We start from the raw sequence: 26,193 nt of genomic DNA, 5'->3' as shown, positions 1-26,193 counted from the left end.
TGAGATTAAACATGTCCAATAATTTAATAAATTATTAAGAGATACAGTAAATGTAAACATTTGACATACAGTATAATACAAAATAAAGACACTTTGCTTCCACTACAATGCACCATAAACGATGACATGAGAAGGAAGAAATAAAAGCGTAATAAATGAGTTAGTGTTTAATGGGTGAATGGTACTACATTATAGACGGGTTAGCTGACAACGCCACGAAAATGACACACACGTCGATAAGGCAGAAGTTCGTGTGGCGTTAGGATTCTGAATGGTCAGATAGCTAGCAACAATGACAAGAAGCTGCCATGTGGGGAATCGTAGGAGGCTGGTTTCAGCTTGTTGCATCTTCTTATTAATAACATGTCTTGTTTTGAGGTGTTTTGACTGATGTCACGCCTATGCTAATATGGCTGAAATTCGCTAGCTAACCAACAACTGTTAAGGATGTATTTTAGAGACAAGCGCTCATTGTGCAAATGTATTTATATTTTCAAAGAACATTTGGAGACTAAATATAGTTTGCCCTCTAGTTGCTCACTCGTCGGTATTGTTGCTAAACAACCAGCCCGTCTATAGAAGCGGTATGTCATGCACGTCCTATCATTCAGACATAAAGGAGGAAACTAAGTTTAAAGTACATTTTAGACTTCCATAAGTGTGATCCTTGAAATAAGGGAATTATGACCTGTGGTATAGATATGAATCATTTCTAGAACAGTTTTTTTATTTTGACTATGTTGAAGGGTATCAGATGTATCCTAATGATGTCCTGCCATTAGAAGTGGTGGCGTCTGCATCTCAAATAACAGAAGACGGTTGTTGTCGTCGTCTTGGCAGATGATTATATGGTCACAAACCATGGCTTGTGCTCATCATAGACTCATCTCTTTGTGTCCAAATGGCACCCTATTCCCTTTTAAGTGCACTACTTTTGACCAGAGCCCCATGGGACACCGTATGAGCCGTGGTCAAAAGTAGAGCCCTAAAAAGGGAATAGGGTGCCATTTGGGATGAAATCAGTGTGTTGCCACCTGAACTGTGCTCGATGGCTACATTAAGACTCAACGTTAAGCTGATTATCCTCAACAAGTCTCAGTTTATTACAACACAAGGTCCCTTCGACTTGGCCATTAACCCCCAGTTTAAAGGGCAAGGCCCAAATCCTACAGTACAGTGACTGCTCCCTCCTTCACTCACCGACCAATAAACCAACGTCTCCTCTCCATTCACATGTAGAACCTTACTATACAGTGTATTAAGATAACATATGTTTAAATGACGACGTTCAACAATAAAGATCTCCAGGCTGGACTATTGACTGACTGCTGTTGTTGACTCTAAGGTATAGTAGTGTAGATTCATTGCAGTACATGGGGCTCCATCCCTGATTGGCTCTCTCCTTGTCTCTCTCACTGCAGCAGGGATTCCATCACAGCCTCAGGCTTCGTTGATCTTTTCCTGTCAGGAGATAAGAGGGCAGCATTAACAAATCGCACCCTTTTCCCTATATAGTGCACTACTTTTGACCTGGGCCCAAAGGGAATAGGGTGACACTGGGGACGCAGATGAGATGATCATGGGGTTAATATTCACTGAGTATACAAAACATTAAGAACACCTGCTCTTTCCATGACATAGACTGACCAGGTGCATCCAGCTGAAAGCTATGATCCCTTATTGATATCACTTGTTAAGTCCACTTCAATCAGTGTAGATGAAGGCGAGGAGACAGGTTAAAGAAGGATTTTTAAGCCTTGAGATAATTGAGACATGGTTTGTGTATGTGTGCCATTCAGAGGGTGAATGGGCAAGACCAAAGATTTAAGTGTCTTTGAACGGGGCATGGTAGTAGGTGCCAGGTGCACAGCTTTGTGTGACGAACTGCAGTGCTGCTGGGTTTTTCACATTAAACAGTTTCCTGTGTGTATCAAGGATGGTCCACCACCCAAAGGACATCCAGCCAACTTGACACAACTGTGGGAAGCATTGGAGTCAACATGGGCCAGCATCCCTGTGGAACGCTTTCGACACCTTGTAGAGTCCATGACCCGATGAATTGAGACTGATATACATGCTCAGTGTATATATTTCTTATAGTTCTAGGTAAGTGACATTAAGGTTGACCAGAAAGCAGCAAATATCTGATAATAACAACATGTACTACTATTTGTCAGAACTGCAGGACACGGTGAAAACAGCTTTTACAGTAACATTTCACCATGGGACGTACACCTGACAAAGTGATACATTATAGTAAACCATTACTTCAGATAGACTTTATAGTACTCTCTATAATCGGACATTTATTCAGAAATGAAATATTACTATTGTTGTTATTTTAATTTGTATTATTCTGGATAATCATGTACCGACAGCAGCGGGGAGACAGACGGTGGTGGTGGTGGTGTACCTTCGTCCAGTCTTGGGCCTACTACTCTTGGAGGACCTGGGCCTCTCCAGCTTCATCAGTGACTGTCTCATACTCTCCTCTGTGTAGGCCAAGTACACATGAGACAGGTCCACCTCAAACGGCTGGGGGGGAGAGGGAGGAGAGAGGGACAGAGGGATAGAGAGGAAGGAGAGAGGGATAGAGAGGAAGGAGAGAGGGATAGAGAGGAAGGAGAGAGGGATAGAGAGGAAGGAGAGAGGGATAGAGAGGGATAAAGAGAGGGATAGAGAGGGATAGAGAGGAAGGAGAGAGGCATAGAGAGGAAGGAGAGGAATAGAGGAAGGAGAGGAATAGAGGAAGGAGAGGGATAGAGGAAGGAGAGGAATAGAGGAAGGAGAGGAATAGAGGAAGGAGAGGGATAGAGGAAGGAGAGGGGTAGAGGAAGGAGAGGGATAGAGGAAGGAGAGGAATAGAGGAAGGAGAGGGATAGAGAGAGTGGAGGAGGAAGGAGAGGGATAGACAGAGGGTGGAGGAGGAAGGAGAGGGATAGACAGAGGGTGGAGGAAGAAGAGAACGTGAGGGTAGAATAATATTATCCAGATCCACCATGTTGTGTTTGTCTTGTTATGTAGGCGTGAACTAAGAACTCACATCTTTGTCTTTCTTGTCCGGCACGGGGGTCTGTTTCCTCATGTTGTTACCAGTGTAGGCTACACACTTCTGAGGACCAACAAGTAACCATGGAAACAATGTCATAAGCATGAAGCAATCACACCAACGTTGCTCTGTACTGTCTATGTTAATGAAGAAACTCCCTCCCCTTAGCCTAACTATTCTCAGGTTAAATATTTCACTGTGGCTGAATGCAGAACTCACCAGCTGCCATTCCCCAATGTCCTCATTCCAGTGTACGTAGTTCTCGATCATCTCCTGCACCAGACAGGAAGAAGCAGGAACCATATTAGCACTAAATACTCGCTCACACAATTATAAATGGACGGATGGACACGCGCGTTGTCAAACACACACCCACTCAACCACACACCCACCTGGTATTCCTGTGGGATGAAGTTGTCTATGATGAGCATCTGCAGTCGTAGCTCTCTGCTGAGGTGGCGGATATTCTCCAGCAGGCCCTCGATCTCCCGGTGATGTTCCTGCTGCAGGTCGGCCATCTGACAACACAACAACAACCTCTCAACAACCACTGAACCAATGTTATGTTAACGTTCTGCTGCAGGTCGGCAATCTGACAACACAACAACAACCTCTCAACAACCACTGAACCAATGTTATGTTAACGTTCTGCTGCAGGTCGGCCATCTGACAACACAACAACAACCTCTCAACAACCACTGAACCAATGTTATGTTAACGTTCTGCTGCAGGTCGGCCATCTGACAACACAACAACAACCTCTCAACAACCACTGAACCAATGTTATGTTAACGTTCTGCTGCAGGTCGGCCATCTGACAACACAACAACAATTTCTGAATGAACACAGAACCAGTGCTGTATTAATGAAGTCATGAACCAGTGCTGTGTTAATGAAGTCATGAACCAGTGCTGTGTTAATGAAGTCATGAACCAGTGCTGTGTTAATGAAGTCATGAACCAGTGCTGTGTTAATGAAGTCATGAACCAATGCTGTGTTAATGAAGTCATGAACCAATGCTGTGTTAATGAAGTCATGAACCAATGCTGTGTTAATGAAGTCATGAACCAATGCTGTGTTAATGAAGTCATGAACCAATGCTGTGTTAATGAAGTCATGAACCAATGCTGTGTTAATGAAGTCATGAACCAATGCTGTGTTAATGAAGTCATGAACCAATGATGTGTTAATGAGCCAATGCTGTGTGTTAATGTTCTGTTCTTGCTGCAGGTCATCAACAACACAACAAGTCCCCAGTCCTGTGTTTGAACCCACTTGGGATGCATCCTATTCACTATATAGTGCACTAGTTTTCACCAGAGCCCTGTGGGACTTGGACATTCTTACCTCTGACTTGGCAGCCATCAGCATGGTCCAGACTTTCTTCAGCTTCTTGGTCTTCCCCTGAGCCTCCTCCTGCAGACTGGTGTACTTCTCCTCAATGTCCAGACGCTCCGCCTGCAAAAAAGACAGGGAGTTTAGCATTTCATTTCATTTATTTCATCATTAACGGAAAACCTCAACACTTTTTAACCTCATTAATTATCTCCATGTAGATACTGGTATGGTGCTGGAGATAATAAATCTGACGTTAAAAAGTTGTAAAGTGTCCCTTTAACACAGTAGACTGGTCCAGACGGGGCCAACAGTAGACTGGTCCAGACGGGGCCAACAGTAGACTGGTCCATACGGGGCCAACAGTAGACTGGTCCAGACGGGGCCAACAGTAGACTGGTCCAGACGGGGCCAACAGTAGACTGGTCCAGACGGGGCCAACAGTAGACTGGTCCAGACGGGGCCAACAGTAGACTGGTCCAGACGGGGCCAACAGTAGACTGGTCCAGACGGGGCCAACAGTAGACTGGTCCAGACGGGGCCAACAGTAGACTGGTCCAGACGGGGCCAACAGTAGACTGGTCCAGACGGGGCCAACAGTAGACTGGTCCAGACGGGGCCAACAGTAGACTGGTCCAGACGGGGACAACAGTAGACTGGTCCAGACGGGGCCAACAGTAGACTGGTCCAGACGGGGCCAACAGTAGACTGGTCCAGACGGGGACAACAGTAGACTGGTCCAGACGGGGCCAACAGTAGACTGGTCCAGACGGGGCCAACAGTAGACTGGTCCAGACGGGGCCAACAGTAGACTGGTCCATACGGGGCCAACAGTAGACTGGTCCATACGGGGCCAACAGTAGACTGGTCCAGACGGGGCCAACAGTAGACTGGTCCAGACGGGGCCAACAGTAGACTGGTCCAGACGGGGCCAACAGTAGACTGGTCCAGACGGGGCCAACAGTAGACTGGTCCAGACGGGGCCAACAGTAGACTGGTCCAGACGGGGCCAACAGTAGACTGGTCCAGACGGGGACAACAGTAGACTGGTCCAGACGGGGCCAACAGTAGACTGGTCCAGACGGGGCCAACAGTAGACTGGTCCAGACGGGGCCAACAGTAGACTGGTCCAGACGGGGCCAACAGTAGACTGGTCCAGACGGGGCCAACAGTAGACTGGTCCAGACGGGGCCAACAGTAGACTGGTCCAGACGGGGACAACAGTAGACTGGTCCAGACGGGGCCAACAGTAGACTGGTCCAGACGGGGCCAACAGTAGACTGGTCCAGACGGGGCCAACAGTAGACTGGTCCAGACGGGGACAACAGTAGACTGGTCCAGACGGGGCCAACAGTAGACTGGTCCAGACGGGGACAACAGTAGACTGGTCCAGACGGGGACAACAGTAGACTGGTCCAGACGGGGACAACAGTAGACTGGTCCAGACGGGGACAACAGTAGACTGGTCCAGACGGGGACAACAGTACATGCAGGAAAACAATAATACCTGAAGGCTTTTCACCTTCCATTGTGGTTTTCTCTGGCAACAAGATCGAGTCAACAATGGCAGTCTCAAATGATGCCCTATATAGGGCACTACTTCTGACCACTAGCTCATTTCAGCAGAACATTCAACAGATTTCCTCATGGAATCAAAGAGTAAATTGATGAGTGTGCGTGAAGAAGAAAACTGCTGATGTCATAAAATCTGTTGGAATTAAGGAGATAATTCAGTCAACCATTCTTTACTGAAATATCAGGCAATACATTTATCAAGACTCTACTGATCCTTCAGTATTGGTCTGTTATTGTCAGTTTGCAGCATGTATTTTGTTCCTCTGCTCATTGACAGATTATGTTGTCATTTTCAGACTGGGAAAAGCAAAGCAGGCAGCTCATCTGAACTAGCAAGGTGCTGACTGGTGTGACTTAGTAGGCTTTAAAGCAGAGGTATTCAAACTTCTTCAACATGGAGCCCATTTTTTTCCACCAGAAATTCTGGTGACCCCCACCTCCCCCAAAAATCTCAGGACAACGTTCAAATTGGTAAATTATTTTCACATCAACAAATAGTGTTAAATTCATTAAATTAAAAGAACCAATGTATACATGTACTATTTTTCTAATTATCTTGCACAAAAACATTTGTATATTGTCCCATAAAAGAATCTGTACTCTAAATGTTTGGCCCTCAGTCCAGCCTCTCTCAGCCTATTGCAGTCTGAGCACTGGAGGGATTGTGTGTTCCTGGTGTAACTCGGGCAGGTGTTGTTGCCTTCCTGTACTTGTACCGAAGGTGTGATGTTCAGATGTACCGATCCTGTGTGGGTGTTGTTACACATGGTCTGCTACTGCGAGGACAATCAGCTGTCCGTCCTGTCTCCTTGTAGCGCTGTCTTAGGCATCTCACAGTACGGACATTGCAATGTATTGCCCTGGCCACATTTGCAGTCCTCATGCCTCCTTGCAGCATGCCTAAGGCACGTTCACACAGATGAGCAGGGACCCTGGGCATCTTTCTTTTGGTGTTTTCCAGAGTCAGTAGAAAGGCCTCTTTAGTGTCCTAAGTTTTCATAACTGTGACCTTAAATGCCTACCGTCTGTAAGCTGTTAGTGTCTTAACGACCGTTCCACAGGTGCATGTTCATTAATCTTTTTTTTCTGAGTTTACATTAAATGACTAATTTCGGTACCCAATATGCTGGAATGACGATGATGTCATATCCTTTTCCTGTCAGTGCCCTCATACCAAAATATAACATCTCCACTTATCACTGATCAACATCCCCTCTCCACTCAGACAGACAGAGGAAGTTTGGTGGTGAGCATTTTGATGCAGAAATGACTGGCATGCTGTCAGAGTTAACCACTGAGGTATCTATGCTTTACAGCTCTTCAGTTGGCTGAACTAAGACTCAGCCTTTGAATGCAGATGCTCTATTTCACTGTGTGCTATAACTCCTCTTCCTCCAGTTCTCTGCAGCGCTGCTTTGAGTTGATAGTCCTACGTCCATATTGAGATGTACAGTGTCTTCAGAAAGTATTCACACCCCTTGACTTTTTGTTGTTGTTGCGTTACAGCCTGAATTTCAAAAAACATAATTCCACTTTGACATTATTGGGTTTTGTGTGTAGACCAGTGACACAAAATCATCCATTTTAAATTCAGGCTGTAACACAACAACATGTGGAATAAGTCAAGCGGTATGAATACTTTCTGAAGGCTCTGTAATATATTGTGATACAGTGTGTAAGATGGTATACCTCCTTCTCCTCTAGCTCTCTGCGGAGAAGCTCAGCCCTCCTACGTCTCTCCTCTAACTCATTGTTAGACTCCTGCAGTAGTTTCTCCTGCTCCTCAGCCTTGGCCAGGAGGTCCACTCCTCCAACGATCACCTTCTTCTCTAGGGCTGACAGCTTCTCCAGCAGCAGGTGATGCTCCTGCCTGGGGGAAGGAGGTTAGAGGTCAGTAGATCAGAAAATACCTTCAGTAGGCTAGGTGGAGTTTCTGGCATATTGCTTATACCTTTCTAGGATGTCACAAATCTACAAGAGGGCATCCAAAAGTATCTAGGGGTAGGGGGGCAAGCGTTAGATAATATTTTAAAGCAGTAGATTATTCTTCAACCGTGATTTCTGGAAAACTTGGGAATTTAGGGAATGTTTGTAACCCCAAACTGTACTCACTGTGCTTTGAGCAGATCCTTCTCTCTCTTCTCCAGTTCTGCCCTGGCCTTGTTCCTTTCCTCCTCCTCCATGTCCAGCTGGGCTTCTAGCTCCTTCCTCTCCTCCTCGATCTTCGCCTGCATCTCCACCATCTTGTCAGGAGAAACCTTCTTCTTCTTCCCTTAAATAATAATAATAATAATAATAATAATAATAATAATAATTTGTTTGACTTATAGCGCCATCCCCGAAGTCCACAGGCATCATGGACGTTTCTTAATGACATGTTATTCTTCAGATGCTTTCTACCACCTCAACCCACCCACTAAGGGGAGGGGGGAAGTTTCCCCTAGGTACAGAATGCAGACGTAGGATCAGCTTCCCCTCGCTCAATCCCTAACCTTCACCATTAGAACATGCAAAACTGATCTAAGATCTGCATCTAGGGGAACATCACCCTACACCCAACCCAGTCTGATTCGTAGGTTTGCTTAAACAGCACTAGTCTGGTCCCAGATCTGTTTGTGTCGTCTTGCCAACTCCTATGGTCATTGTCACACTGTGCACAAACAGATCTGGGACCAGGCTAAGACAGCACATCATATTACAATGGTGAATTAGTCAAATATTAGATGTAACACACATCTAGTCTCTCTCTCCAAGGTGTTTGATAGTAGCTATGGTCTTCTACAGAGCAGTAAAAACTGCATCGGCTGTATGATTCAGCTCCTTAATGAAGAGACAGCAGTCTGTACTTTCTGCAGATACTATCCATTAGATTACGAGCAGGAAGTTAAAAGGTGCTTTTAAAGATATCTGTGTATCTCAAATGGGACCCCAATTCCCTAAATAGTGCACTATGCCCTATGGGCCCTGGTAAAAAGTAGTGCACTACATAGGGAATAGGGTGCCATTTGAGAACAGCTTCTAGACAGAGTGCAGGCTTCAGGCCTATTCACAAGGCACTCTCTCTCTCAGAGATATAGCCATGAAGACAGGAAGTGATGGAGAAGACCATGACAAAGTGGCAGTACAGTAATATAGAGAGAGAACCTTCAATCATACTGACTGACTGAACCATAGATTTCCTTCTGTTGCCGTTTTTTGTTGGCGTTAAAGCTAGCGAGTCAATTCAATTAAATTCTATCAGTTCGATAATTCAATTAAATTCTATAGTTCACTGAAATAAAATGCAAATATAACCTGGTCCCAGATCTGTCTGACAACCAGAGTAAAGAAGTTGCCTGTGCACATACAGATCTAGAACCAGACTAGAGACATTGGATGTGTCCTAAACGGCACCCTATTACCTATTTTGTGTCCTACTTTTGACCAGAGTCCTCTATGTAGGGAATAAGGTGCAGTTTGGAACAGTCTTCTAGACTCCTCAGAGAGGAGGCACAGACAGACAGACAGACAGACAAAGAGAGAAATAGGAGACAGAGAAAGACAGAGACAGACAGACCAATAGGAGACAGAGAAACAGAAAGACAGAGACAGACAGACAAACAGACCAATAGGAGACAGAGAAACAGAAAGACAGAGACAGACAGACAAACAGACCAATAGGAGACAGAGAAACAGAAAGACAGAGACAGACAGACAAACAGACCAATAGGAGACAGAGAAACAGAAAGACAGAGACAGACAGACAAACAGACCAATAGGAGACAGAGAAACAGAAAGACAGAGACAGACAGACAAACAGACCAATAGGAGACAGAGAAACAGAAAGACAGAGACAGACAGACAAACAGACCAATAGGAGACAGAGAAACAGAAAGACAGAGACAGACAGACAAACAGACCAATAGGAGACAGAGAAACAGAAAGACAGAGACAGACAGACAAACAGACCAATAGGAGACAGAGAAACAGAAAGACAGAGACAGACAGACAAACAGACCAATAGGAGACAGAGAAACAGAAAGACAGAGACAGACAGACAAACAGACCAATAGGAGACAGAGAAACAGAAAGACAGAGACAGACAGACAAACAGACCAATAGGAGACAGAGAAACAGAAAGACAGAGACAGACAGACAAACAGACCAATAGGAGACAGAGAAACAGAAAGACAGAGACAGACAGACAAACAGACCAATAGGAGACAGAGAAACAGAAAGACAGAGACAGACAGACAAACAGACCAATAGGAGACAGAGAAACAGAAAGACAGAGACAGACAGACAAACAGACCAAGAGAGAAATAGGAGACAGAGAAAGACAGATAAAAAGAGAGTATGAGAAACAGTTGAAGTCGGAAGTTTACATACACTTAGGTTGGAGTCATTAAAACTTGTTTTTCAACCACTCCACAAATTTCTTGTTAACAAACTAGAGTTTTGGCAAGTCGGTTAGGACATCTACTTTGTGCATGACACAAGTCATTTTTCCAACAATTGTTTGTTTACAGACTTATAATTCACTGTTTCACAATTCCAGTGGGTCAGAAGTTACCATAGACTAAGTTGACTGTGATTTTAAACAGCTTGGAAAATTCCAGAAAAGTATGTCATGGCTTTAGAAGCTTCTGATAGGCTAATTGACATCATTTGAGTCAATTGGAGGAGTACCTGTGGATATATTTCAAGGCCTACCTTCAAACTCAGTGCCTCTTCGCTTGACATCATGGGAAAATCTAAAGAAATCAGCCAAGACCTCAGAAAAAAAAAATTGTAGACAAGTCTGGTTCATCCTTGGGAGCAATTTCCAAACGCCTGAAGGTACCACGTTCATCTGTACGAACAATAGTGGGAAAGTATAAAGACCATGGGACCACGCAACCGTCATACCGCTCAGGAAGGAGACGCGTTCTGTCTCCTAGAGATGAACGTACGTCAGCGCGAAAAGTGCAAATCAATCCCAGAACAACATCGAAGGACCTTGTGAAGATGCTGGAGGAAACAGGTCCAAAATATCTATATCCACTTGTAAAAACAAGTCCTATATCGACATAACCTGAAAGGCCGCTCAGCAAGGAAGAAGCCACTGCTCCAAAACCGCCATAAATAATCCAGACTACGGTTTGCACATGGGGACAAAGATCATACTTTTTGGAGAAATGTCCTCTGGTCTGATGAAACAAAAATAGAACTGTTTGGCCATAATGACCATCGTTATGTTTGGAGGAAAAAGGGGGAGGCTTGCAAGCCGAAGAACACCATCCCAACCGTGAAGCACGGGGGTGGCAGCATCATGTTGTGGGGGTGCTTTTCTGCAGGAGGGACTGGTGCACTTCACAAAATAGATGGCATTATGAGGAAGGGAAATTATGTGGCTATATTGAAGCAACATCTCAAGACATCAGTCAGGAAGTTAAAACTTGGTCGCAGATGGGTCTTCCAAATGGACAATGACCCCAAGCATACTTCCAAAGTTGTGGCAAAATGGCTTAAGGACAACAAAGCCAAGGTATTGGAGTGGCCATCACAAAGCCCGGACCTCAATCCTATAGAACATTTGCGGGCAGAACTGAAAAAGCGTGTGCGAGCAAGGAGGCCTAAAAACCTGACTCAGTTACACCAGCTCTGTCAGTAGGAATGGGCCAAAATTCACCCAACTTATTGTGGGAAGCTTGTGGAAGGCTACCCGAAACGTTTGACCCAAGTTAAACAATTTAAAGGCAATGCTACCAAATACTAATTGAGTATATGTAGACTTCTGACCCACTGGGAATGAGATGAAAGAAATAAAAGCTGAAATAAATCACTCTCTACTATTATTCTGACATTTCACATTCTTAAAATGAAGTGGTGATCCTAACTGACCTAAGACAGGGAGTTTTTACTAGGATTAAATGTCAGGAATTGTGAAAAACTGAGTTTAAATGTATTTGGCTAAGGTGTATGTAAACTTCCAACTTCAACTGTTTATATAAGACTGGTAGGGCAGGCAGGGCAGGCAGGCAGGTAGGGGAGGTTAACATTAGGAGGGTCCTGAGATAACTCCGGTCAATACTTTGAGGAGTTAGCTACAGCACCTACAGATCAGGGTCAGTTTGTAGGCCTGGGTCTATCAGGCTCCTCAGAGTTGGGAGTGCTGATCTAAGACCAGGTCCCCTTGTCCATAAAATCATTATGATATAGGCCTAAAAGGCAAAACACATCCTAGATCGGCACTCTCAACTCTGAGATGCTTTGTGAATACAGTCCCTGGACCATATTAACTAGCAGTCGGTGGTAGGGTTGGTAGTGCAGACAGCAAGCTGCTCCACTCACTAGTCTGAGCCTTGGGTTTCTCCTCAGTGGTCTGTGCCTCTATAGAGGAGTCTGAGCTACTGATGCTGCTGCCACTACCTGCAACACAGAGTAGACTAGACACTCAACAGGGACATGTCAAACACAGAGAGAGATGGAGTGGACCGAGAGGGGGGGTGATGGAAGGATGGGGAGAGAGAAGAAGGAGAGGCTCCAAGGACACGCCGACCACAGAGAGAGCGAGAGATGGAGGAGAGCGAGATGGGGGCAAATGGGGTTATGGAGAAAGCACAACAAACCTGGAGAGCAACCAGCCTACAAGCCAATCCTATACGGTTGATATAACCAGCTACATTAAGCAGTGCATGGACGGCGGACGCACGCGCACACTAGGGCTGGGCGATATATCAAATTCATTTAAATGTATGTTTTAGTGCTATGTTCCAAATGCCTGTATAGCAAGAATCGAGGTAAAATAATTGATAAAATCCATTATATTGAAATGTAGGAACTGGGTTGTACAGTTTGAACCCCTGCTGTCTCTGGCTCCACAACCACCCTGCCCGGTCATCTAGATGTGTGAAAGTTAGTGTATAAGCTAATGATCCATCATGTATGACATTCCTGGGAGTGTGTCATATTAAATGTTGTATTACCATATCATTTTTGTATGTTCTCTATAGTTATGTACTTTAAAATGTATCAATTGACCAATTCGGCACATTTGGGCAGACTTGATAGAAAATATTGTGCAGTATTGCAATGTTTCACTGGATCAATCTGAAACTTTGCACACACTGCTGTCATCTAGTGGCTAAAATCTAAATTGTGCCTCGACTCCTACATTATATTATGGGCTTTCTCTTGGATTTCAAAGACGATGGAACCAACAAAAATATATAGAAAACGTACGTTTTTTTTGTTTGTATTATCTTTTACCGGATCTAATATGTTATGTTCGCCTACATTATTTTAACATTTCCACAAACTTTAAAGTGTTTCCTTTCAAATGGTACCAAGAATATGCATATCCTTGCTTCAGGTCCTGAGCTACAGGCAGTTAGATTTGGGTATGTCATTTTAGGCGAAAACTGAAAAAAAGGTTCTGATCCTTAAGAGGTTTTTAACTGTACAACAAAGATAATTTAGAGAAAATATTCAAACACTGAGTGTTCAAAACATTAAGAACACCTTCCTAATATTGAGCCGCGCCCCCGTCAGAACAGCCTCAATTCATTGGACTCTACAAGGTGTCGAAAGCGTTCCACAGGGATACTGGCCCATGTTGACTCCAATGCTTCCCACAGTTGTGTCAAATTGGCTGGATGTCCTTTGATGGTGGACCATTATTGATACACACAGGAAACTGTTGAATGTGAAAAACACAGCAGTGTTGCAGTTCTCAAACCGGTGCGCCTGGCACCTAATACCATACCCTGTTGTCTTGCCTATTCTCCCTCTGAATGGCACACATACACCATCCATGTCTCAATTGTCTGAAGGCTTAAAAACATTTCTTTAACCTGTCACCTCCTCTTCATCTACACTGATTGAAGTGGATTTAACAAGTGACATCAATAATAAAAGAAATATATCGTAAAAGAAATATATGATTTTTTGGCCATATCGCCCAGCCCTAACACACACACACACACACACACACACACACACACACACACACACACACACACACAATAATGTAATGTACAGTGCAGCACCATAGCATCCGACGTCTAATTTAAAGCGAACAGCACAAAGGCTACAAGGTTATACACAGAGCCCAGAGTGTTTCCTGATCAGGTCACATGACCAAGAAAAACTGTCAAGACACTAGTTGTACTATGACAGCAGTGTATTAAAGACTATCAGGAGGCCCCAATAAATATAGTAATACTTATGTGTGAATGATCATTCTGACGTGAACAGAGCCTTCAGAAAGTATTCAAACCCCTTAACTTTTTCACATTTTGTTGTGTTACAGCCTGAATTTGTAAGTGGTCTAAATTGAGATTATTTTTGTGTCACTGACGAACATACAATGCCCCATAATGTCAATGTGGAATTATGTTTTTCTAAATGTTTACTGAAATGTCTTGAGTCCATAAGTACTCATCCTCTTTGTTATGGCAAGTAAAGCCTAAATAAGTTCAGTAGTAAATATTTGCTTAACAATTCACGTAATAAGTTATATGGACTCACTCTGGTTGTAATAATAGTGTTTAACATGATGTTTTAATGAGGACCTCATCTCTGTACCTCCACACATACAATTATCTGTAAGGTCCCTCAGTCCAGCAGTGAATTTCAAACATAGATTCAACCACAAAGACCAGGGAGGTTTTCCAATGCCTCGCAAAGAAAGAAGGGCACCTATTGGTAGATGGGTAAAAATAAAGAAGCAGACATTGAATATCCCTTTGAACATCGTGAAGTTATTAATTACACTTTGGATGGTGTACCAATACTCCCCGTCACTACAAAAGATACAGGCGTCCTTCCTAACTCAGTTGCTGGAGAGGAAGGAAACCACTCAGGGATTTCACCATGAGGCCAATGGTGACTTTAAAACAGTTAAGAGTTTAATGGCTGTGATAGGAGAAAACTGAGCATTGATCAACAACATTGTAGATACTCCACAATACTAACCTATTTGACAGAGTGAAAAGGTAACATGTACAGAATAAAAAAATATTCCAAAACATCCATCCTGTTTGCAACAAGACAGTAAAATAATACAACACATTACTGAGTACCACTCTCCATATTTTCAGGCATAGTGGTGGCTGCATCATGTTATGGGTATGCTTGTAATCATTAAGAACTGGGGAGTTTTTCAGGATAATAAATAAACGGAATGGAGGTAAGCACAGGCAAAATCATAAAGGAAAACCTGGTTGTCTGCTTTCCACCAGACACTGGGAGATGAATTCACCTTTCAGCAGGACAATAACCTAAAACACAAGGCCAAATCTACACTGGAGTTGCTTACCAAGAAGAGTGGCCGAGTAACAGTTTTGACTTAAATCTGCTTGAAAATCTATGGCAAGAATTGAAAATGGTTGTCTAGCAATGATCAACTTCAAAATTGACAGGTGTGGAAAGCTCTTAGAGGCTTACCCAGAAAGACTCACAGCTGTAATCACTGACAAAGGTCTAATATGTATTGACTCAGAGGTGTGAATATTTACGTAAATGAGATGTTTCTTTATTTAATTTTCTATAAATTTGCAAGAATTTCTAAAAACATGTTTTCACTGTCATTATGGGGTAGTGTGTGTAGAAGGGTGAGAGAAAAACATCAATTTAATCCATTTTGAATTCAGGCTGTAACACAACAAAATGTGGAATAAGTCAAGGGGTATGAATACTTTCTGAAGCCGCCGTAGATGTGTACAGTTTCACATTTTCTTATCTTTTCCACCTTTTGCCTAACCTAAAAAGGGCAAGGTGACTGCGCCTTGGGGAACTTCCTAGCTCAGACTACCGAAACCAGTTTAGTGTTTATTAAGCCAGAGTACACACAGAGGCCATGGTTCTCTCTCTACATGGCTTCTGGGTACTTTCAGAGCGTTTACCTTCACATGGAGGATGCTGACTCATTTTAGTCATCAGGAAATAAGCCCACACTAATAATCATGTCTAACATCTGAGTGACAACTCCTTCACATGCGGGCGGACAAACCTTTGATGATAGCGTCAACAATAAATGGCTAAGATGATTGTGTGTGCAAGAATTCATGCATCAGTTTTTCCCCCGTTGTATTAGAGTGACTCTTCCTAATGCAGGGCAGGGACATAAACAAACCCAACTCTTCTCTGAAACATATTTTCTTTGTATATTAAGTTTTAAAAAGCATCAGGGGACATGGGGACTGGGGAGCAGTCCTCTGCTGCATCCCAAATAGCATCCTATTCCCTATATTAGTGGACAACTTTTTACCAAAGCCCAGTACACTTCATAGAAGCCTAGTGCCCTTCACAGAAACCTAGTGACCTTCACAGAAACCTAGTGACCTTCACAGAAACCTAGTGACCTTCATAAGGAGCCAAAGCACCATTCACACAGTCCTGTTGGGAGAGAGGAAGAACGGGGCCCCTTACCTCTCCGTTTCCTTCGTCCCTCTCCTCCTTCTCTTCCCTCGTCATCTCCTTCATCCATCTCTTCTGATCCACTGCCCTCCGACCCGGAGATCTCTTCCCCTGGAACAGCAGAACAGAAAACAATTTAGTTACAAACTCTCCTTAAACCCTTAGCGCAGGTTAACTCTCCTTAAACCCTTAGCGCAGGTTAACTCTCCTTAAACCCATAGCGCAGGTTAACTCTCCTTAAACCCATAGCGCAGGTTAACTCTCCTTAAACCCATAGCGCAGGTTAACTCTCCTTAAACCCTTAGCGCAGGTTTACTAGAAATAGATTAAGACTAGTCTTGGACTAAAACGATTCTCCATGAAGCATACTTTTCAGTATTAGACTAGGAAATGGGAAACCAGCCCTTAAAAAGGCTTTGGATCCAATCCTAACTTGAACACAGAAGTGTGTTTGTCATATTGCAACTCCTGTCCCAAATGAAGACAGCATCAATAGAGAGGACCACTAACTGACCTTCTTGGAGTTTCTTCTTAAGGTCTTCGATCTCCTTCTGGAACTGCCGTAGCAGGGCATCCTTGGGGTCTTCATTGATTCGAGCTTTGTTCTTGATGTTCTTGGCCCGGTTGGCGTAACGCAGCGTGCTGATGGTCTCGTCGTAGTTATAGTCCGCAGGGCCGATGTTCGCACACTGACCGTTGAAAAAGTTTATGAGAATATGATACATATTATGAGAGATTAAAATCAGACCTTTTATGACAGAACAGCAAGGAACGAGAGCTTGGCAGACTTAATCATAATAAATTAAATATTTGTATATATGTATTTATTAATAGTTTTCAAAATTGGATGCCACTTGGCATTTGTGTCACTTAACCTGATCTACCCCCAAGTAATAAGACTGATAAATAACTAACAAAATACACAAAACGCAACAATTTCAACAAGTTAAAGTTCATAAGGAAATCAGTCAATTTAAATAAATAAATGAGGCCTTAATCTATGGATTTCACATGACTGGGCAGGGGCTCAGCCTTGGGTGAGCCTGGGAGGACATAGGGCCAACCACTTGGTAACCAGGCCCATCCACTGGGGAGCCAGGCCAATCAGAATTAGTTTTTCCCTCATAAAAGGGCTTTATTACAGACAGAAATACAGTTTCATCAGCTGTCCGGGTGGCTGGTCTCAGACAATCCAGCAGGTGAAGAAGCCAGATGGCTGTTGTCAGGCCGGTTGGACGTACTGCCAAAATTTTCTAAAACTACATTGGAGGTGACTTATGGTAGATAAATGAACATTCAATTCTCTGGCAACAGCTCTGGTGGACATTCCTGCAGTCAGCATGCCAATTGCACGCTCCCTCAAAATTTGAAAAATCTGTGGCGTTGTGTTGTGTGACAAAATTGCACATTTTAGATTGGCCTTTTATTGTCCCCAGCACAAGGTGCACATGCGTAATGATCATGCCGTTTAATCAGCTTCTTGATAAAATCTGAGAGATAAGCTTTTTGTGCATATGGAACATTTCTGGGATCTATATTTCAGCTCATGAAACCAACACTTTACATGTTGCGTTTATATGTTTGTATCCCTGCATATGTATATATAGTATTGGAACTGACCCTGTATATAACATGCTTACTTACTTACTGTTTATTCTACTATTACATTGTTAGTGATTACTGCAAATGTTGGGTTTTGAGTTTACAAGAAAAGGCATTTCACTGTACTTGTGCATGTGACATTAAAACTAATGAGTCATTGCTACCATTGACACTAATTGGGTGCCAACACAGAACTAGAATGAGTAGAACGGGCCGCCACAACCAGGTCAGTGATGTGTAATGGGCGTACTGGCAGCAATTTTGTGTGTACCCATAGCATTAAAGCAGCAGGAAGTAAAAGCAGGAAGTGTTGTTAGTTACCATCATGGTCTTGGAGTTTCCCCCCAGTGAGTCCTGCAGCAGGCGAGTGAGTTTAGAGTTCCTGTAGGGGACGTGGGTGCTCTTCCCGTCCACCAGGGCTGAGATGACGTTACCCAGCGTGGAAAGAGATAGGTTGATCTTAGTGGCCTCTTTCAGTCGCTGGCCAGTCGCTCCTGTCTTCCCCTGACGCTCAGAACCCTGGGGGAGAGAAAGAGAGAGAACAGTGTGGGGGGGTTAACTGATGATTATGTTTTCTGTCTGTTTGCTATGTGTGGACCACATGCCTTAAAGCCACAGATACATTTCCATTCCACAATAACATGTTGAATCTGATAAGAACACGCTCAACAGGGCTTACTGACTTCACCTAGCGGCCTTTAAACGTTGATAATTGGACTCAAAATGTTCATAAAAATCCTATATTGGAATTCAAATTATAATTCCCATTGCAGAGACTAAGAAAACCATAGCCAGATAAATGTATGAAGGTAATCTATACAGATTTGGTTCTTATATCTCAAAAAACAGATACCAAGTTACCAAAATGTGCTTACTCCTTCAAAGCATCAAGTTCTCTCTCTGGGAGATTCCATCGGTTTGATATCTGTTGAGGTAAATTATATCTTTATTCTATTTTACAGTAAATGTTCATTTGACTTCCTTACCGCCAGATCCACTAAGTGGAGTTTTCCCATGCGTACGTGCTGGTCTCCATCCACACCCTTCTCACTGCACTCGATGGTGATGGTGAAGATGGCATGAGAGCGAGAGCTGTGTTCATTCATGTTGGTGGAGCCAACCGAGCCTGGGTAGGATAAAGCATAACACATTCAGAAACATAAAACTCAGACTGTATTTTCTTGGTTCACTTCATAATAACTTGGTTACACTTCATAGTAACTTCCATGAGTGTGATTGTAACCTTTATTTAACCAGGACATTTTTTTATCTATTTTTTATTTCACCTTTATTTAACCAGGTATGCTAGTTGAGAACAAGTTCTCATTTGCAACTGCGACCTGGCCAAGATAATGCATAGCAATTCGACACATACAACAACACAGAGTTATACATGGAATAATCAAAACATACAGTCAATAATACAGTAGAAAAAAAGAAAACAAAAAGTCTATATACAGTGAGTGCATATGAGGTAAGTTAAGGCAATAAATAGGCCATGGTGGCGAAGTAATTACAATATAGCAATTAAACACTGGAATGGTAGATGTGCAGAAGATGAATGTGCAAGTAGAGATACTGGGGTGCAAAGGAGCAAGATAAAATAAATAAATACAGTATGGGGATGAGGTAGATAGATGGGCTGTTTACAGATGGGCTATGTACAGGTGCAGTGATCTGTGAGCTGCTCTGACAGCTGGTGCTTAAAGCTAGTGAGGGAGGTATGAGGCTCCAGCTTCAGAGATTTTTGCAGTTCGTTCCAGTCATTGGCAGCAGAGAACTGGAAGGAAAGGCGGCCGAAGGAGGAATTGGCTTTGGGGGTGACCAGTGAGATATACCTGCTGGAACACGTGCTATGGGTGGGTGCTGCTATGGTGACCAGTGAGCTGAGATAAGGCGGGGCTTTACCTAGCAGAGACTTGTAGATAACCTGTAGCCAGTGGGTTTGGGGATGAGTATGAAGCGAGGGCCAACCAACGCGAGCGTACAGGCCGCAGTGGTGGGTAGTGTATGGGGCTTTGGTGACAAAACGGATGGCACTGTGACAGACTGCATCCAATTTGTTGAGTAGAGTGTTGGGAGGCAATTTTATAGATGACATCGCCGAAGTCGGGGATTGGTAGGATGGTCAGTTTTACGAGGGTATGTTTGGCAGCATGAGTGAAGGATGCTTTGTTGCGATATAGGAAGCCGATTCTAGATTTAATTTTGGATTAAACGCTTAATGTGAGTCTGAAAGGAGAGTTTACAGTCTAACCAGACACCTAGGTATTTGTAGTTGTCCACGTATTCTAAGTCAGAGCCGTCCAGAGTAGTGATGCTGGACGGGCGGGCAGGTGTGGGCAGTGATCGATTGAATAGCATGCATTTAGTTTTACTTGCATTTAAGAGCAGTTGGAGGGCAACGGAAGGAGAGTTGTATGGCATTGAAGCTCGTCTGGAGGCTTAGTTAACACAGTGTCCAAAGAGGGGCCAGAAGTATACAGAATGGTGTCGTCTGCGTAGAGGTGGATCAGAGAATCACCAGCAGCAAGAGCGACATCATTGATGTATACAGAGAAGAGAGACGGCCCGAGAATTGAACCCTGTGGCACCCCCATAGAGACTGCCAGAGGTCCGGACAACAGGCCCTCCGATTTCACACACTGAACTCTATCAGAGAAGTAGTTGGTAAACCAGGCGAGGCAATCATTTGAGAAACCAAGGCTGTCGAGTCTGCCAATAAGAATGTGGTGATTGACAGAGTCGAAAGCCTTAGCCAGGTCGATGAATACGGCTGCACAGTAATGTCTCTTATCGATGGCGGTTATGATATCGTTTAGGACCTTGAGCGTGGCTGAGATGCACCCATGACCAGCTCTGATAGCGAAGAAGGTACGGTGGGATTCGAAATGTTTGGTATCTGTTTGTTAACTTGGCTTTCGAAGACCTTAGAAAGACAGGGTAGGATAGATATAGGTCTGTAGCAGTTTGGGTCTACAGTGTCACCCCCTTTGAAGAGGGGGATGACTGCGGCAGCTTTCCAATCTTTGGGAATCTCAGATGATACGAAAGATAGGTTGAACAGACTAGTAATAGGGGTTGCAACAATTTTGGCAGATCATTTTAGAAAGAAAAGGTCCAGATTGTCTAGCCCGGCTGATTTGTAGGGGTCCAGATTTTGCAGCTCTTTCAGAACATCAGCTATCTGGATTTGGGTGAAGGAGAAATGGTGGGGGCTTTGGCGGGTTGCTGTGGAGGGTGCCGGGCAGTTGACCGGGGTAGGGGTAGCCAGGTGTAAAGCATGGCCAGCCGTAGAGAAATGCTTATTGAAATTCTCAATTATAGTGGATTTATCGGTAGTAACAGTGTTTCCTAGCCTCAGAGCAGTGGGCAGCTGGGAGGAGGTGCTCTTATTCTCCATGGACTTTACAGTGTCCCAGAACTTTTTGAGTTAGTACCACAGGATGCAAATTTCAGTTTGAAAAAGCTAGCCTTAGCTTTCCTAACTGCCTGTGTATATTTGTTCCTAACTTCCCTGAAAAGTTGCATATCACGGGGGCTATTCGATGCTAATAAAGAATGCCACAGGATGTTTTGTGATGGTCAAGGGCAGACAGGTCTAGACTGAACCAAGGACTATATCTATTCCTGGTTAAAAAAAATATGCTTGTTTAAGATGGTGAGGAAGGCACATTTAAAGAATAGCCAGGCATCCTCTACTGACGGGATGAGGTCAATGTCATTCCAGGATACCCCGATTAGAAAGGCCTGCTCGCAGAAGTGTTTTAGGGAACGTTTGACAGTGATGAGGGGTGGTCGTTTGATCGCAGATCCATTACGGATGCAGGCAATGAGGCAGTGATAGCTGAGATCTTGATTGAAAACAGCAGAAGTGGATTTGGAGGGTGAGTTAGTTAGGATGAGATCTATGAGGGTGCCCGTGTTTACGGATTTGGGGTTGTACCTGGTAGGTTCATTGATCATTTGTGTGAGATTGAGGGCATCAAGCTTAGATTGTAGGATGGCCGGGGTGTTAAGCATGTCCCAGTTTAGGTCACCTAGTAGCAAGAGCTCAGAAGATAGATGGGGGGCAATCAATTCACTTTTTTTGAACCTTTATTTAACTAGGCAAGTTAGTTAAGAACAAATTCTTATTTTCAATGACGGCCTAGGAACAGTGGGTTAACTGCCTTGTTCAGAGGCAGAACGACATATATATTTTTTTTTACCTTGTCAGCTCTGGGATTCGATCTTTGCAACCTTTCGGTTACTAGTCCAACGCTCTAACCGCTAGGCTACCTGCCGCCCCGACATATGGTGTCGAGTGCACAGCTGGGGGCAGTGGGTGGTCTATAGCAAGCGGCAACGGTGAGAGACTTGTTTCTGAGGAAGGCACTGTTTCTGGAAAGGTGAATTTTTTAGAAGTAGAAGCTCAAATTGTTTGGGTACAGACCTGGATAGTAAGACAGAACCCTTGAGGTTAGAAACCTATTTTGTGAGGGGGGTCTGGCAAATGGTATATACTGTACGATCATGAATTCTAATGCTTAGAACTCTTCTAAATGCTTTGTGTGAATCTTTACGGTTCTTGTGCCCCATTGTCATAATCCTGTCCATGTCATCAGCGTTGTTCACCACATAACCAGACAGGTCCTTGATGTAAACGCCCACATCTGGCCTCTCCTTCACCTGGTGGTCACACAAACACAAATCAATGATATGAGTTAGGAGCAGGCAATACTCTCGAATTCCTCTTATACATTCATATCTTAAATTCCCTCCTGAGAACCAACAACGTTATCATGCTCATCTGTATTAGAAACTAAGCAGTGAATTATGAGAAGTTTAATCATCTATAGTTCCCTTAACAGAGAACATCCCAGTTCATGTGCTATGTCCTGTTGTCTCCTTTCAGGAACCAATGACATTGATGTATTATTGACAAACCAATGGAGATTAGTTATGATAAGGAAATCATCTTTAATTCCCTTTCTGGGACCCTAGTATTGTGTAATGTCCCATTCTGTGCTTCTAGGCACCAACAACGTTATCATACTCATCTTTATCATTTGGTCACTGTGGTCTTATCTACAAATCTACAAAGCCACCGTGCTTCTACACCTTCATTACTTGCTGTTTGGGGTTTTAGGCTGGGTTTCTGTACAGCACCTTGAGATATCAGCTGATGTAAGAAGGGATTTATAAATAATTTTGATTTGAAATCAAACCAATAAGCTACTACCTATGAAGCTAGCGCCAGTGTTTTTAAAAAATATATATATTCTTGTATGGTTAATCTAATTAATGGGATAATGTTCTTCATATCTACAGCTGCTTCTTGCTAAATGAAATGGGATGGTTTTTCTGAGAAGCATATCATCATATCATATAAAACATCTATAACCTCCAGCCTCTGCATCTGGTCCTTCCCCAGCAGGTCTCTCACTTCTTCATTATAAATCTCCAGATAAGACACGCGAACTAAGAACCTGCGGATGAGAGGTAAGATACTTATTTCAAATCAACCTCAAACTGAGAGACTGTCAGCAGCAAGCATGTCAAAAACAATGCCTGTCTTTTTTCTTGTAGACCTAAGCATTTTCTGTTTACGTTGACTCCAACCAGTGTCTTAACCAGTGTTGTGTGATTGAGGCCTTTTGCTCTCCTAGGGGCTGAAAATAATAAGTCAAGTCAGTCATAGCATGTTGCATCAAACAATTGCCTGGCAATGAACCAGTATTGTTCGATTGTTTTGCCCGTTTGTGTTAATGTCCTTACCGGGTGTCGCCCTCTGCTTTGGCGATGTGGCCGAACACATGAGCAAAGGAGTTGGGGATTATTCCTCTGAGCTCTGGCACTGCCCTCACCCCCTCCATGGTGAACGTCTTTCCTGTCCCTGTCTGTCCGTACGCAAAGATGGTCCCTGGAGAAAACACAGGCTCAGTATTAAAACATTAAGAGGTGATTTCAAGGCAGATTGAGCCTTGTCCTGGACTAAAAAACACGGTAAATGGAGAATTTCTACTATGCTTAATCTGTGTCCGCAAACCGCCCTTGATATAGAGAGTCTCATCCATGCTTTTATTACAAGCAGGCTTGACTACTGTAATGCTCTCCTGTCTGGTCTACCCAAGAAAGCCATTGGTCAACTGCAAAACCTACAGAATGCTGCAGCACGGCCACTGACCAAGACCAGATGGAGAGCACACATTACACCGGTTTTAAGGTCTCTGCACTAGTTGCGTGTGAGTTTAAGAATACATTTTAAGATTATTCTATTGGTTTTTAAAATCAATCCACAATTGTGCAACTCAATACATGTCAAACATGCTTTTAAGTTACGTACTGTTAGGCTCTATTACTAGAGTCACAACTCCACGGACACTGTGAAAGCTTAAACCAAGTTAATTCTTCCCAGAGGGTCAATACAGCTGCATTAGACAAAGACATGGTTTCACCCGTGGTAGTATACATACCCCACTTTGGGTGGAGTCTCCTTATCGCTAAACAGTGCATCCTTATTGCTAGTCAGGGAGCTGAGTAATATGGGCCTTAAGCGGTTCCTCCCCTTATCGGTACTGCCACATGTGACCATTTTCCTTGCACCCAGCCCCTCCCAAACTTCATTATGGCACCCGTCATTGTCTCTTTTATAACTAATGATTCATTATAGTTAAAGCTCAGAAATCCAAACCTTTCAGTACCCACTAGGTTCCTCAGGTCCTCTGGCCTTTTAATTATGTCAAAGCCTAAGATCAAGAGGCATGGAGAGGCAGCCTTTAGTTATTATGCCCCCAGCCTCTGGAATAGCCTGCCAGAGCACATAAGGGCGGGCAGTAACTGTGGACATATTTAAAAGAGATCTTAAAAACACATATTTTTACCTTTGCTTTTCCTTAGGATGATGCTTTTAAATTTTTCAGTTTGTGTCAAACTTATGTTTGTTGTGTAGAAAATATTTCATATTTTATTTCCATTGTTTTTCCCCCTGTAAAGCACATTGCACTGCATGTCTGAAATGTGCTGTAGGAATATAAAGCTCGATTTTATTTGAACAAATGCAATTGTGTAGTTCTGAATGGTGTGTCAGAAACAGTGAATGGACAGATCATTTCAAATCCTCTCTCCACTTACCATTGTAACCCTCCAATACTGAGTCTATGATGGGGCGGGCTGTCAGATTGTAAACGTCCAGCTGTTTGCTGTCTGGTCCGAACACGGTGTCAAATGTGAAGGTTTTGGGGGGTTCGTGGGTGGTCTCTAATTTGTTGACGGTTATGGTCCCTCGGTTCTCATCCACACTGACGGCCTGCTTGTGGCCCATACTCCTCTCCTTCTGGTTCAGCGGGCGACATCGCACAACCACTTTGACGTTGTCCATGACCTCCGGCTTGTCAGATTTGTCCATCTTGTTGCTCTGCAAGGGGGGAATAACTATTCATGATGCCAGCCACCTAGTAGCTACATGACTTCAGAGTCGATGCCTCATGTAATGCAATATGAAAACATCGCTCATAGCTAACGTTAATAATCTCCGCACAGCAAAGGGAGACAAACTGGCTGGCTTGCTATAATGAATCCAGTTAGCAAACTAACATTACCGTACAGCTAACGTTAGTTAAGATAGTTAATTAACTGTCAAGATAGTTGAAAGAGCTAGCTCCTAGTTCAATGTATGGCCAATCAATACTTGCGGGCACGTAGCTAGCTAATCTGCAATGTATTGCATGCAAACTCTTGCTGTTGCTAGGGAGGCAAGCTAGCTAATGTTAGCATGTTTACTAACCAGCTGCTGCATCGTTATGCACAACGAATAAAACTTAGTTAACACAATAACTTGACTAACTGCATGCCCTTGCTGTATCCTGGTTTTAATGTATATGGCTGCATATCTATCAAATATAATGACACTGTCTAAAATATAATTAGCTAGCTAACTCATCCAAAACCCAAGGCGAAGCTAGCTAGCTAAACTAATGTTAGCATCATATCATTCGGGTGGAGGGAGGAACACCTCTGAAAAACAGCGAAATACAAAGGGCCCACTTACCGGCATTTTAAGACTTTAGTTTGATGTTTAAAATTACATGAGACAATAGCAAACGCTTTTGGATGCTTTGATGGTAGTGTTTATCTTACAAAAATGATTTTGATGCCAACGCAGTGCCTATTCCATCAGTGGCCCATTTCCTCCGATGCAGATAAAATTGTCAAGTCTGAACGAAGTGGATCTGCGGCCGCGCAGTAGAATGGTGGAGGGGGTGTAGTGG

At 43.5% G+C, this 26,193-nt stretch overlaps 1 protein-coding gene across 5 annotated transcripts; it reads right to left on the bottom strand.

Annotated features, from left to right (window-relative positions):
* On the bottom strand, nt 1–26,193 carry LOC106604220 (kinesin-like protein KIF3A). 5 transcript variants are annotated; one of them, XM_014198664.2, is made up of 18 exons: nt 25,974–26,193; nt 25,058–25,340; nt 23,702–23,846; nt 23,328–23,412; nt 22,507–22,612; nt 18,928–19,067; nt 18,263–18,460; nt 16,854–17,028; nt 16,352–16,450; nt 12,272–12,349; nt 8,072–8,231; nt 7,649–7,829; nt 4,397–4,507; nt 3,442–3,567; nt 3,269–3,322; nt 3,044–3,112; nt 2,373–2,535; nt 1–1,461 (listed from the first exon to the last, which is right to left on the bottom strand). In XM_014198664.2, exons 1-18 carry the CDS (start codon nt 25,977–25,979, stop codon nt 1,433–1,435), a joined length of 2,208 nt encoding a protein of 735 aa, XP_014054139.1. In that variant the 5' UTR covers nt 25,980–26,193; the 3' UTR covers nt 1–1,432. The 5 variants fall into 5 exon arrangements, with proteins under 5 accessions (XP_014054139.1, XP_014054140.1, XP_014054141.1 ...); XM_014198665.2 differs by having other exon boundaries at nt 2,414–2,535; XM_014198666.2 differs by lacking the exon at nt 12,272–12,349.

The sequence above is a fragment of the Salmo salar genome, chromosome ssa05 (genome assembly GCF_905237065.1).
Source record: "Salmo salar chromosome ssa05, Ssal_v3.1, whole genome shotgun sequence".
Taxonomy (NCBI): domain Eukaryota; kingdom Metazoa; phylum Chordata; class Actinopteri; order Salmoniformes; family Salmonidae; genus Salmo; species Salmo salar.
Note: the sequence above shows the minus strand (reverse complement) of the source record. Positions and strands in the feature narration are given on the sequence as shown.